The 13,798-nt window shown below is 35.9% G+C and overlaps 2 protein-coding genes across 2 annotated transcripts in view; one reads left to right on the forward strand and one right to left on the reverse strand.

Moving 5' to 3' along the window:
* Positions 1-7,153, forward strand: part of LOC106869531 (succinate--hydroxymethylglutarate CoA-transferase) — a 41,508-nt gene extending 34,355 nt beyond the window's left edge. Inside the window, exons 10-13 of the mRNA XM_014915305.2 lie at positions 1,129-1,226; positions 2,456-2,558; positions 3,761-3,824; positions 6,570-7,153. Of these exons, the coding sequence (XP_014770791.1) occupies positions 1,129-1,226; positions 2,456-2,558; positions 3,761-3,824; positions 6,570-6,748 (444 nt within the window). The 3' untranslated portion in view covers positions 6,749-7,153. The remainder of the gene's footprint in view (positions 1-1,128; positions 1,227-2,455; positions 2,559-3,760; positions 3,825-6,569) is intronic.
* A 2,545-nt stretch (positions 7,154-9,698) lies between these two features.
* LOC106869534 (uncharacterized) overlaps positions 9,699-13,798 on the reverse strand; it is a 34,255-nt gene continuing 30,155 nt past the window's right edge. Inside the window, exons 5-6 of the mRNA XM_014915308.2 lie at positions 12,284-12,422; positions 9,699-10,561 (exon numbers count right to left, since the gene is read on the reverse strand). Of these exons, the coding sequence (XP_014770794.1) occupies positions 10,375-10,561; positions 12,284-12,422 (326 nt within the window). The 3' untranslated portion in view covers positions 9,699-10,374. The remainder of the gene's footprint in view (positions 10,562-12,283; positions 12,423-13,798) is intronic.

Raw genomic sequence — 13,798 nt, forward strand, 5'->3', positions numbered from 1 at the left:
AATGAAGTAAACGAAGCAGCTTCAAGCAATTCTTCAACTCACTTTTGGAACATTTTCTCCTTTTTTACATCCAAGCATGTGTGTGTGTGTGTGTGTGTGTGCGTGCGTGCGTGTGTGTGTGTGTGTGTGCGTGTGTGTGTGTGTGTCTATACATGTATACACACACACATTCAGGTTTATTGCACAACTAGATGGACCTGAATGACTGCGCCTAGCTCATGGTTTACTTTTTCCCCTTCGTTTTTTACAGCTGGATACCCTTCCTAACAGCAAACACTTTCTGGACTGGGCGAGGTTTTATGTCAGGTCCTCAACATGTCTAAACAGTTTTCACTTTCTTGTACTTCACAGAATGTACTGGAGATATTTTTCATGGCAGCAGAACTAAAGTGTTAGTCATGTTCTGGACTTGAATAAGGGGACTTCCTGACCCCTTATCTCTACTTACTCTGCCATCCCCTTTACAAAGTGGTGGGGTGGAGCAAGGAAGAATGATAGTGAGAAGAGGAATGTGTGATCTGTAGGGTGAGTTATGGGGGGATGAGCCCCAGAAATGTGGAGAAAATTCATCAGCTTATGCATGAGAATCGATGGAAGACAATCACTGACATTTTGAAGCATTTGAAGGAGGACATTTGGTGAAAGCAAGCAGATCTGTAGAGTGCAAAGAATTGGATTCTTCAGGATGCTTACGAATTTCTCACCAAAGACAACATGGTCCTATTAGCCAGATTTTGTATCTGCAGACTTCCATCTCTTCCCCACCAAGATGAAAATGGAGCTCAAAGGTTGCTGTTTGAACACCATTGTCAAGATCAACAACAAATTGTAGAAGGTTCTCGACTCGCTTATGGAAAACGACTTCTAGGCCAGATTCCAAAAGTGGAAGGAACGTTGGGACTGGGGTATTGGTGTGCAATTTGACTATTTCAAAGGAGACGGGGTTAAAACTTAAGTAAATAAGTTACTTTTTTTATTAAACACAGCTAGTCCGAGCACCTTTTTGATACCACCTTATATGTTTACATATTTACATATTTACCTAATAATACACGCAAATATACACCTGTCTGTCTTTCTATGAGACATTTTTCAAGGAGTACGAATCTGTTATTCTTTCCCTGCCAGGTTCTACAAGCTGAAGATCTGGCCCAAGATGACAGATTCAAAAGCAACCAGAAAAGAGTCCTTAATCGAGATGTTCTTATCAAAAGACTTTCAGGAATGTGAGTAACTTTGATTCCTTTCATTGAAGACTATTTTGGCAAATTCTTTGTTCAACTTCTCTCATCATTGAAATTCATCTTTTTATGCTTACCCAGATGATTAATGGTGAAGGTACGTGGCTTAGTGGTTAGGCTATTCCACACACAATGCATTCGATTCCTGGTGCTGTGTTGTGGCCTTGAGCAAGACACTTCATTTCACTTTATTGCTCCTGTCCTTTCAGCTGGCAAAAAGAGTTGTACCTGTAATTCACAAGGGGCCAGTCTTGTCACATTCTGTGTCATGCTGAATCTCCCTGAGAACTACATTCAGGGTATGCATGTGTCTGTGGAGCGCTCAACCACTTGCCCATTAATTTTACAAGTAGGCTGTTCCATTGATTGGATCAACTGGAACACCCGTCGTCATCACCTATGCAGTGTCAAGATGATTAATGGCTGTGTTAGTAAGGACATAACTGGAACCTAAAATTCCAGCTTCTCAGGCCATTGTTGTTGTTATTTAGTCTTAAGTCAGCCTTGGCTGAGCAGATCTAAGACTGAAAGTGTTCCAGCATGACCTGTTCTTTTTTCTTGGGTATTTCTTATTTAGGATTATACGAGGGGTTTTCATTAAAGATTTCCTCTGACTCACTTCCAATTATTGCAGGAAATGGAACTTGTACAGGTATAATCATACATGTCTCTACATGTCACATTGTAAATTACAGCTTTCAGTGAACTACCTTATATATGGCTCTACTTCTCTTAGTTCAACTACTGGTGGTAGTTCATTAAACTCCACCACAAATCCTGGTGGTTCAACATTACATTTTTCTTTCAACCTACCATACTTTTCCTTGTCAATCAAAATTGCTTTCACATTTTCCCCGTACATCTCCTTGGCTAACTTCACCCTTATAACTGATTTCAGTTTGGATATCATTTTCTCTGTGTTTACATCTTTGACATACATTACAAAATTCCAATTGTATTTACCCCACTTTCTCGTTTGTTTCCCATCTTCCACTCTTGGCGTCACTTCTTCCCTTTCAGTTCATGTCGCTGTTTCTTTCTGTTGCTGTTATAAATTTATTATGTATGATATACGATATATATATAGTTATAAATAATAAAATACGATTACAATTATAAAGTGAATAAAAATCTGGAAAGAGAAGGAATTTATGTTTTAAATAAAAAAGGGGAAATTTTCTTGTAATTCTTGTTTGTTTCATTTCATTGAACAGTTTTGGTGAGAAAACAACTGATTTTTGGTTGGAGAAGATGGAAGGATGTAATTTTTCTTATGGTCCAATAAATAATCTGAAGCAAGTGTTTAATGACCAGCAGGTGAGTATTTTAGTAATTTGTATCTGTGGAATAAGGCAGGGACATTGCCCATATCTTGAGCAGGGGGAGGGTAGCACCCTTGGAATATGAATGACAAGATATAGAGTGAGGTGCGTAGAATTAATTGGAATTTTGACTGAAGTATGATATAAAATAATATGTGTTGCATGTAGGGCAGTATTTAAGCATAGTTTGTATTGAAAAACCTGATAAACATATGGGACACATGGTAGTAGAAATAATTATGGTTGAGCCAGAGGTCAGTCCTGACTGTGAAGGACAAAGACATTCCAAATGTGATCATTCCATCTTTGTTTTAAGTATAAAGTATCTAGGATTACATTAGTATGGATACATTTATCATCTCTTCTCTTTGTAAGGGTGTGATTTGAGGGAGATTTAGCTGTTATTTATAGCTGTTTGAAAAATCACAAAAAAAACCCTTTCTTTGTCTTGGACACATGGTTGTTGCAGATAAAGGGTTTTGGAATAGAAGACATTTGTAGTATTTGCTGAATGGTTTAGGGAAAACAAAGACAGATGTTTTTATAAAAAGTAGAAACAGGTTTAACCTGAAGCAGGAAATGACTTTTAAAACCATACATGCCCATCACTTAAGAAATATTTGTTGTTATTGGTACCTACAATCAGTTGTGTCCCAGTATATTTATACATGGAAATAACCTGTTAGACTGCCTGGGGTCATAGACCTCAATAGAAACATCAAAGGGAGCATTGCATCCTTCTTCAAGTAATGTTTGGATGTCTGCAGTGCCAGGCGATAGAATCGGTAAATTATATGACTGCAGTATCATGAGTAGGTGTATGGCAGCTTTAATTTCCTTGTGATCTATTGAGAAAGAATTGGAGATCCAGGATCTGGAGAAGAAGCTGGTTTTATGGACTAATATGCACTTATTAAAAAAAATTATATATCTGTGAAGTAAATGAAAGAAAGAAGATAGGTAAATATAGAGATAGATAGATAGATAGATAGATAGAGAGAGAGGGAAAGAGAAAGTTAGAGAGAGATTTACTCATAGACTAGTTTTGTAGCAGTGTTCTGATTTATTGTTGTATATTGTTATCCAATACCAATTCATCCATGACTCTTGAACTTACCAAAATATATTGAAATGGTGTCACTAACTGAACTATTCTAGTAAAATCTGGATTCTGTTGTTTCTCTTCTTATTTCAAAGGTGAAGGCTTGTGGATTAATTCAGGAAATTGACCATCCAACTATTGGGAAAGTTCGTTTGCCTGGTAAGGAACTGACTCAGTTCTTCACTTTATTTCCCATATAGGGGCCATTATGATGAAAGCTGATAAGCTTCTAGAAAGATGCGTTTGTGTTTTCATTTTCATTTGATTTTTATTACACAAAACTAATTCTCTTTGGAAAGGTATGACAGTTAGACCGTTATATACAAAAGTATGAATGTTAGGCTACATTATATCCTAAGGTATGTGTGTTAGGTTGGGGTATATATGAAGGAATCCTTTTCTTTTTCTGATTGTAATATTGACAATTAATGGAAGATTTTATTGCAATGTGTTAGGTTGTGGTTTTTGCCTGACATTGAGGATTTGAGACAATAATCCTTGGTTATGATTGATGTGAGAAGATTTTGCTCCTCAGAGGATTGCATTTGTTTAGCTGTGTTGGGTGAATTAGAAATGAAGGATAGAAGAGGAGTCAATGTAGAGCTATCTAATCTAGGATTAGTTATCTGGATTAATGTTAAAGAGATATTATTTGATGTTGTGAGAGGAGTTGAATTGATTAGGAAATGGTTAGTCGATCCACTGAGGACAGACAGTGGCAGAGGGATTGGAAAGAGAAAGAGAAATGATGAGTATTTGATAATCAGAATATGAGACAGGGAATTGAAGAGGGAGATTAGCTTTAAATTTAACTTCTACTATAATGTCTGCTGGCCACAAATGTTTAAATAAATATTAGAGTGTCAAAGATGAAGGAATGGTTAGTGCCACACTCCTGGAAGAACTAATGCTACAGTTTAGAATATTGTCTTGGACTGTGATTTGGCCAAAAAACTGCCATCAAGTTGCCAAAAGAAGAATAAAATCTGATGTGATTGAGCGATCTGAAAACTAGGTTGACCGATTCTCTGAAATTCTGAGTTACATCTGTCTTTGGTACATTTTGACATTGAGGTGCAGTGAAGAACATAGCAAGGGGCTGTTGATTGTTCCCTTATCAAACCAGTCAGCAGTGACTCTATATTGCAGTGAGGAATGGATGTGAAATCACAGAAAAAGTTGCAATGAGAAAATGTCATATTTTATATAAATTCTATAAATAACAGCTAGATTAATTATTTGATTAATTGACAAATATATTACTTGCATATACTCATCACAGTGTATATAACAATAGAACAGTTTATATAATTATAACATAGTAAATACAATGATATACAATGATAGTGCAGTTTATATAAAACCATACGAGAAATAACCATGATTTATTCAATATCTTAAATAAAACAATAAATCAAACTCAAAACAAGGAAACCTCATAAAATCAATCAAAAGTCTGTGAGTTTTTTTTGTCTTGTGTGAATGGTTTCCTTGGCTTCATTTCATTAACCCAAAAGTCTTTGAGTCAGAAGTACTTCTACCTTCTCTCTTAAATTGTTTTCTTTCTACCAAACTATTTATTGCAACTAATTCATATTTACCTTTATTTATTTATAAATGTCTTCATGTACACCTTAATTACTTCCATTTCAACATGTTTTCAGTGTAAAATATTATTTTAGGATAAGGAAGACCCTCCACATGTGTCTGTCTATCAAATCGCTTCTTTGGCAAATTCCACAAAATCATTTAAAGAAGACAAACGTTTCTCTTTTCTTTGAGTGGTTCCTTACAAAGCATTTGTCCCTTCTTCCTCCCATGGGACACCAATAAACCTACTAAAAATAGCAACCAAATCTCCTTCAGATTACTCTAGAGCAATCTACTGAGGAGGTCAAGAGGAAGGAGCAGGGCTCTCCATCAAAAAAGAAAAAAACACATTAATGTCCCTTTTGAAGTTTTTTTTGTCAACATCAGGAGTGGGGGTGGGGGAGATAATTCTTGAGGGATGATATTCTGGGAAGGAAGGACTGGATGTGGGGCCATGAGGTGGATGGTGGTGGATACTTCAACATAGTTGAACAACCAATGTTAGTTAAATGGGGATTCCAAGTACAAGTTGTACTCTTAACCCTTTTGATCCCTGAATCCCAAAATGTGGGTTTGCAACAGCTGCACTCCTGAGTCCTCATCTCACCCTTGTACACCAAAATCCATCACAAGGTGTGACCCATTTACTGCTGAGTGGACTGGGACAAAGTGAAATGAAGTGTTTTGCTCAAGAGCACAATGCATAGCTGGTCGTAGGAATTGAAAGCATGCTCTTGTAATTGCGAGTGTAACACGGTAGCCGCTGGGCCATGAGCATTCACCATAATAAGGGTGATAGCAGGAAGATAGCCAAGTGAGATGGGATGTGTGAGTGGAGGTGGCACAGTGCCAGATGGTTTTCATGAGCAGAGACCATTATAGTAGTGGTAGAAAAGGGAGAGAGAGGAGACACAGCATGTTTGTGGGCAAGGTCTGTGAGTGGAATCATATCAGTTAATTAGGTGACCCCTTTTCTGAAAGTAATCTGGGATGTCTGCAGCAGCAGCAGCAGCAGCAGCAGCACTGTTCCAAATGTGAAAGAAATGCTCCATTATGAGCTGCTCCTGAGCTTTGTTGAGAATCAATAATTATTGCCAGCTGGAGCATCTTCTGTCTGTGTGAAGAGAAGGAGCAATCATTGGGACAGTCATGATAGGAGCATCTTTGATCAGGTTAATCCTGACGCTATACAACAATCCCTTTCATATTTTTAATTCCCCCTCACACAACCACTGACCTTACTTTTAGACACACAAATGTTATTCAAAGGTAAATTTGGTGAAAATACTTAACATGTTTTTGTTTTTGTTGCAGCCCCAGCAGTGGAGTACAATTGTGAAGAAAACCAGGTTGACCCGCCGACAGCACCCCCTCTTCTAGGACAACATACAAGAGAAATCCTGAAAGATATTTTAGATTTAAGCCATGAAGATATCAAGAGTTTATTATCCAAAGGGATTGTGGAATGTGCTACATTGTCAGATAATAATTAACATTTAGAGATTAAGCTAAATACAGGTTGTATGGGGGTGGTTGGTAGGTGGGGGTAGAGCTGGTTAACAAGGTTTAGAATCTTGTTTTACCTGCGTGGAGAGGTATTGATTGACATCTTTGAATATAGAACTGTGATATCATCCATTCTTGTAACCTTGTCGTCTACAGATATAGATCTATCCCCTTTGCTTAGATCTTTCGATAATCCCAGATCATTTGGGGTTTGTAAATAAGATTTATATATTTACCATAATATGATTCCAATTTCTTACCTAAATATTGCAGCTTTAACAAAATCTGACGTTTTCTTTGATTTTTGCCTCAATTTCTGTTGTTTATTCTTCAACTTTCTTTCCATTATTAAAAGCAACTTTTGTAGATCAGAAAGAAACAATGTTATAAAACGTGTTTATTTCTTTATTTTTCTATTTTGTCATTTAAAGATTGATTTGTAGAAGTTTTTCAAGAGAAAACTTCAAAATTTTGAATCAATTCTAGTTTATTTCTGGTTTATTTCTGGTAATTATTTTATTAATTTTAGAAAGATGAAAGACAAAGAAAATGAAATCAAAATGTATCAAGAATATAATTATAATTTTTGACTTCTTGTCTGCTACAATGTCTCATCAGTAACTGAAGAAACAGAATGCATTTGTGTGTGTTGGTACATCATCATCATCATCATCGCAAAGCATTGGTCAGCCTGGGGCTAGAGACACTGGCACCAAGGTGCCACACATTTAAATTGCTTACCATACTTCAATGAAAGTGCATACTGTAGGGGTTAGGTTTTTGGCTCATGATTGTAGGATGATGGTGTATGTAACCTTGGGTAAGTTACTTCATTTCAGATTGCTTAGGTGAAAAAGAGTTACATCTGTAGATATGTGTGTGTGTGTGTGTGTGTGTGTGTGAGTCAATGTAAAATGCTGTGTTTATGTTAAAAGGTAACTCAACAAAATGGATGGCTGGGCTTTAACTTGGTTGGAACCAGTAAAAGACTCAACAACACAGTATGGATATGAACTTCTCACATCATCACGTCAACACACAAACATTTGTTCTATGAGATGTCTATCTCATTCTATATCTTAAAAAAACAAAAACATTATTCAATAAATGAAATCAGCAAATTTGTTGATTATTGATCACAAGATTTGGTTTCTTGATTCTATAATTTGATCTCCCAGAGGCTGCCTAGGACTTTTCTCTATTCTCTGAAAGAAACCATAAAACCAGTTTTACACTCTACACGAACACTTTGGAGGAGTCACACTCACAGGGTAGAATGCCATAGAATTCCAGTGGATCTTTAACAAGGAATTTAACTTTGATAAAAACAAACGCACAATTCCAGAGAAATAGACTCATTTTTATGTTTGAAGCATAAAATATCTTTGGAACACACACACACAGAAATATTTGGATAATAACATCGAACATGTTATTAATTCCAAGGTTTTCAAATAAAATTTTCTATGAAAATAGTGACAATCTTTAAAATCAACAGCCAAGTGGAATTTCTTTAAGAGTTGGTTTGAATCTTCATAACAGACGTTGGTTTAAATATTTTCTCCTTCACACCAGATCCACCCCACGACATCTATTATTTTTGTTGTTTACATTTCAAATTAAATCTTCAGATATTTACTCTCCTTCACACAACCTCAATTCAATGTTTCCAATCAAAAATAAACAGATTCCAAACCATATTTGTAGACGAAGTGTTTTCATTACGGCGACACTTTTCTTCACTAAAATATTTTCGCTGAATGTTTTCAGGCAGCTATTTTATGTTTTAAGAGTTGCAATAGCCATGAAGGAACGAACAGTTGCGTCTTCCTATCACAGAACTGGTGTTCCTTTGCATTGATGTCTCATAAATCACTGAGCAACCTAACAACGAATTTGTCAGTGAGGTGGTGGTGGTTGTGTTAAAGGTTGTAGTAGTGCGGTGCTGCCTGCAATTATTTGCTGATGATCGTAGAGATGTGATGATGCATTCATTAGTTGGCTAGAAGCAGTCACATTGTGTTCTTGGGCATGTTTCTTAACTCTACTTGTATAATTAAACAAAATAAAATGTTTCGTTTAACCAATAGTCATATATTCTTGGATGAAATTCTTAACTCTGTTTGAATAATTATATAAAATAAAACAAATATTTCGTTTAGTTAGTAACCATACTGTGTTTTAGGACGAGTTTCTTAACTCTATCCACCTGTTAAAATAAACAAACTAGAACGAATAAATTTCGTTTAAGCGAAGAAATGCAAAAGCGATCTCTTTCACTTTTAAATGGATATAAAAGTATAAGAAAGAAATATGAGATAAAAGAATATTTATATTGACCACATACCTTGATGATGTCTCGTGTTTCACAGGAGTTAGCGAGAAACTTGGCAAAATAAATTGATTCCATTAATGAGGCCTAATGGTATTCTTGACATTAGGTTGCCTCACAACTTAAAGTCATGACCGTTAACGGCCATGACATCAAGATAAATAGAAAAGGTTTTAAATATTGATTGTAAGCAATAATTTGACGTAAAAACAACGTCAGACAATGATAAACTTAATACTCGCCGCAGTTCCATCAATTGAACCGTGACTGCTGTTTCTTGAAACATCTTGCGAACGGAACTAGTGAAAGTTTACTAATTTCACCGGGTGACTGCTTATCAATGAAAGTAAAAGCTGGTATAAATGATTTAATTAAACTAAAACAAATTTACATTCTTGGTAATTAGAAAAACAATTGTTGTTTCTTTGATTAAAAGAGTAATACCAAAGATAATCCCGGAATGGAAATGTTTTATCTATTTATTTCTTGTTTTCTTTAATAATTATGAAGATGTCTGGCAAATGAATTGATCTGAGACCGTGCGTTTGGAACTAAAACAATTCCAGTCTGGAAGACATAGATTAGCCATTCAAAAAACACGAAAATTAAACTTTAATATTTATTAATTGGTGTCAAAATTTTCCTCTGAGAAAGGAGCTGGTTTCTAACAAAAATGCAAAGCTCCATCGTTGGAAAGAAGGTAATAAGAATAATGTCACATTTTAAACTTGAGAAAAGTCTTGCATATTTTTATTGTTCCACTTACAGATTGTATTTGTAATGTGTGAGTTAGTTGATTTCTTTTTCTGAGGACCCTAGCTTATCCAGATCATGCATGCGTGCATGTATGTATGTATGTATGTATGTATGTATGTATGTATGTATGTATCTATGGATGGATGGATGTATGCATGTTGTAAAGTGTGTGTTTTGGGGAGTGGGATACAGTGTGACTGAAGTAAACACAAAAAAAAACCTGATGTAATAGTAGTAGTAGTAGTAGTAGTTTGGTGGTTGCCAGAAATGGTACAAGAAACCGAACTAAATACTTTGTAGTATTTAGTTCCGTCCCTTTAGTTTCAAGTTCGAATCGTTGTGAAGTCAATTTTACTCTCCAATCACTCGGTGTTCATAAAATAAAATATCAATAAATTAAAATCGATTGAATTGTCTCTCTCCTTCTCCTTCCCCCTTCCCCATCTCTCTCCCCTTCCCTCTTTCTCTCTCCATTTTTTAGCTGCCCTGTACCAACATTAAGGATGATCGTCATCTTTGTTGCTGTTAAATGAGTAATCTTTTACCGATAGATCGATACTGCAGAAGGTGATCATAATTCCAGTCATCATACCAATGACAACTTCCACTCTCAGACTCGTCACAAGTCACTCGGGGTTGATCCTCGTCACGGATTGGTAGATGTGGCTTGGGAGGTCGTTTCCCCAATGAGTAGAAACTCTCGTAGTAATACCTACATTCAAAGGAATAAAGAATTAAGAAACGATGTTTAGATACACGTCACATGACAGGGAGATCACGTGGCTTGAGTTTTCTTAATTACTTAATTACTTAATTACTGCTGTCTACTAATGAATGGCGAGAAAAGAAAGAGAGGATAAGTTCTGAGGTATATCTATGAAGGAATGATCAAAACATGAGTTCTGCGATAGATCTAAGTGGCTCCACAGGTGTAAGTAACGCGAAGAGAATCTAAATTAGATCCCAGATGTACTTCAAATGAGTTTTACCTGCAATTGTTAAACACACAATGTGAATAATTTAATCATATGCATCTTAGAAATATTCAGGAGGATTTCAAGCCAAAATTGGTATTAATGTTCTGAAGAAATTAGGCATCTGAAATGTACTTATGCACACACACACACACACACACACGCACGCACGCACACGCACAATATATATATATGTATATATATATATATATATATATGTCCCTGAATGCAGGCTGGGCTGGTTGGAGGAGTTTGTCTCCCCTTTGTATGGATAAGGGCACAGAAAGTGTGTCAAGGCCTAATAGGAAGCGGTCTGGCTTCCTAGGGCTAAACAGCAGTAGTGTATTCCCTTATTGGGACTGTCACGTTAAGTTGGCAGTATACAACTATTTTATATATATATATATATATATATATATATATATATGCATGCATTGTGTGTGTGTGTATGCTTGAGATATGAGTTTTCAGGTGGTTAGATGAGTGATTGTGTGTCATTACTGTTGAAGGATCGAAGACTAGCTAATATCGATGAGGCTTTAGTTTCCGTGTCTGCAACAGCAAGAATATGTCTGGAAACTTGCTATTTATGGCTTTCAATAGAATGAAAAAGTGTTGGACTGACGACTGATCTTTTATAGAAAACAGAAAAACAAGCTCTTTTTTCCTGTTATTTCTGCTGGAGATAAAATCTGGTTTCTTCTCCGTCTCTTAGCCCTAATGTCTGAACACTTGAGCTAAAATCTGATAAATTACTCCAACTTTACGGTTCATAATCAGACACCAGTCAACATAGATTTACGACGAATATATTTATTAAACAATGTTATCATTCATATTTACAACTGGAGCTATTACACTGTAACAATTTTTTTCTTTCTTTGGTCAGTAAGTTTTACTTCCTATTTGTTTCTATCTAGAAATCAAAAGAACTGACTACTGTTCCCTTCAAACTTTGCTTTTGTCACCTGGACATCAATGTTTTGAAACTGACCTATTCTCCATTACATTTCAGACAAATTCAGCATTGAGTTGCTGAAGCAGAAATATCGTTATAGCAAATATTCTGCTCAATACCACAGATTTGTTTGTCAGTTGTTTGACCATAACCAGTTGAGCATGTCCCTTAGTGGCTGACAATATGTGCACCTCTGATCATGAGTAGTTGGGGAGCATCATAGCCATGTGTTGAGAGGGATTCTTTGGGGGTTTGAATAAATATAACAAAAGCGAAGTTTGAAGGAAATATTAGTCATTTTTCATATTTTCTAGGCTTGAGCAAATGGGAAATAACAATTGCTACACAAAGAGAAAAATCGTGTTACACAATGTTATTGCTACCATTTATGTAATTTATTTTGCAGTACACAGTCAAGTTACAGCTATAATAGAACTTCGAGCAATTAACACTTCTACGACATCTAAATCCAAAAATGAAGCTGTGACCTTCTCATACTTACCATCTTTGGAGAATATATTTATTCCCAGTTTTGACAGGATCAGCCAAATGTTGTGATAAAGACTCACATTGGCCCCTTTTGTTCATGTTGTTCCATAGCAGAGCCCTTCCTTTCCGGGGACGCACCCATATTCCTAGTTCTGAGATGATATATCAAGAAAAATTGTAAGTTATACGTTTTGATTTATGATCAATGTAATCGCAACGATCAGTACGATTGCAATGATGATGATGATGATAATTGCGATGAGGACGATGGGTATCATTTTTACAATGATTATCGACCTTTCGGTCCGCATGATGATGATGATGATGATGATGATGATATGCCGGAGCTCGACCAATATGGGAAAATGACTAAAAATAAAATAAACAAACATTGTTGTAAACTCATTCCCCATCCATTCATCTCTCTCTCTCTCTCTCTTTCTCTCTCTCTCTCTCTTTCCCCCTCTCTCTCTCCCCTCTCTCCCCACTAAATTTCTAGAAATCAAGGGTTCACGCTGGTGAAATCAACAATTTTCAACGAATATTAAAATCACGAATGACACTTTCATAAACTATAACGGCGGTGATTTTAAGCCTAGTTGAAAATTGTTGATTTTTTTCAACGTGAAACCTAAGGTTCTAGAAAGTTAACATAGATTCTATTAAAAAGAATTGCTTCTCCAACTACACGGTGTTGAATACTCAATCTATCACACACACACACACATATCGTGAGAGAGAAAGAGAGGGTGGGGGTGGGGAGAAAAATTTATAGTTAAACTGCCTTCGTCTGACTTAAATACTCTCTAATCAACGTTTTTCAAACATAAACTATCTTCACGTCAAAAGAATCCCTCATGTCTAATTGTGTCACAATCTCTCCTTAATGTCAATACATTTTAAAACATGTCTACAATGAATCAGGCTTTCTATCTTCCATTTTGATTTGTCTCTATATTGTTTGTAAATAACCTTGAACGATATCTTAGCAATCAGGTATATATTGGCTTTAGGTATTTAACAAGGATTAACTAGTTTCTTGTTGTTTCATCTTCAGTTTTAAAATTTTTGCTCAATTCATCAGATACTCAGAACATGTTTATAAGTAGAAGAGTTTGTCACGAAATCATTGAATTTAAGGGAAATTCTTATCAGCGCTTTGATAGTCTTCCTTTCTTCCTATTTCCGCGTCTCTTCATATTTGTTAAACCTTCAAACAGCATCTTTCAACAAACGCAGGCGAAGTTTTTGTTTCTCTTTGATAAGAATTTCATTTCAGATTTTCGCAGTTTGTCATTTGAAAACCAAGCCAAGTCCTTGCGGTTCACAAAAACTTTCAGTATCTTTAATACTGTGCACTCTGTGATGTAATAGTCTTATCTACAGGTTTACCTTAGAAATCTTATTATTAAGATGTTGAATTAGGTTCAAATGCCGCCGGAGTCGACTTTGCCTTTTATCCTTTCGGGGTCGATAAATTAAGTACCAGTTACGCACTGGGGTAGATGTAATCGACTCATCCTCTCCC

The sequence above is a fragment of the Octopus bimaculoides genome, chromosome 10, assembly GCF_001194135.2.
Source record: "Octopus bimaculoides isolate UCB-OBI-ISO-001 chromosome 10, ASM119413v2, whole genome shotgun sequence".
Classification (NCBI taxonomy): Eukaryota; Metazoa; Mollusca; class Cephalopoda; order Octopoda; family Octopodidae; genus Octopus; species Octopus bimaculoides.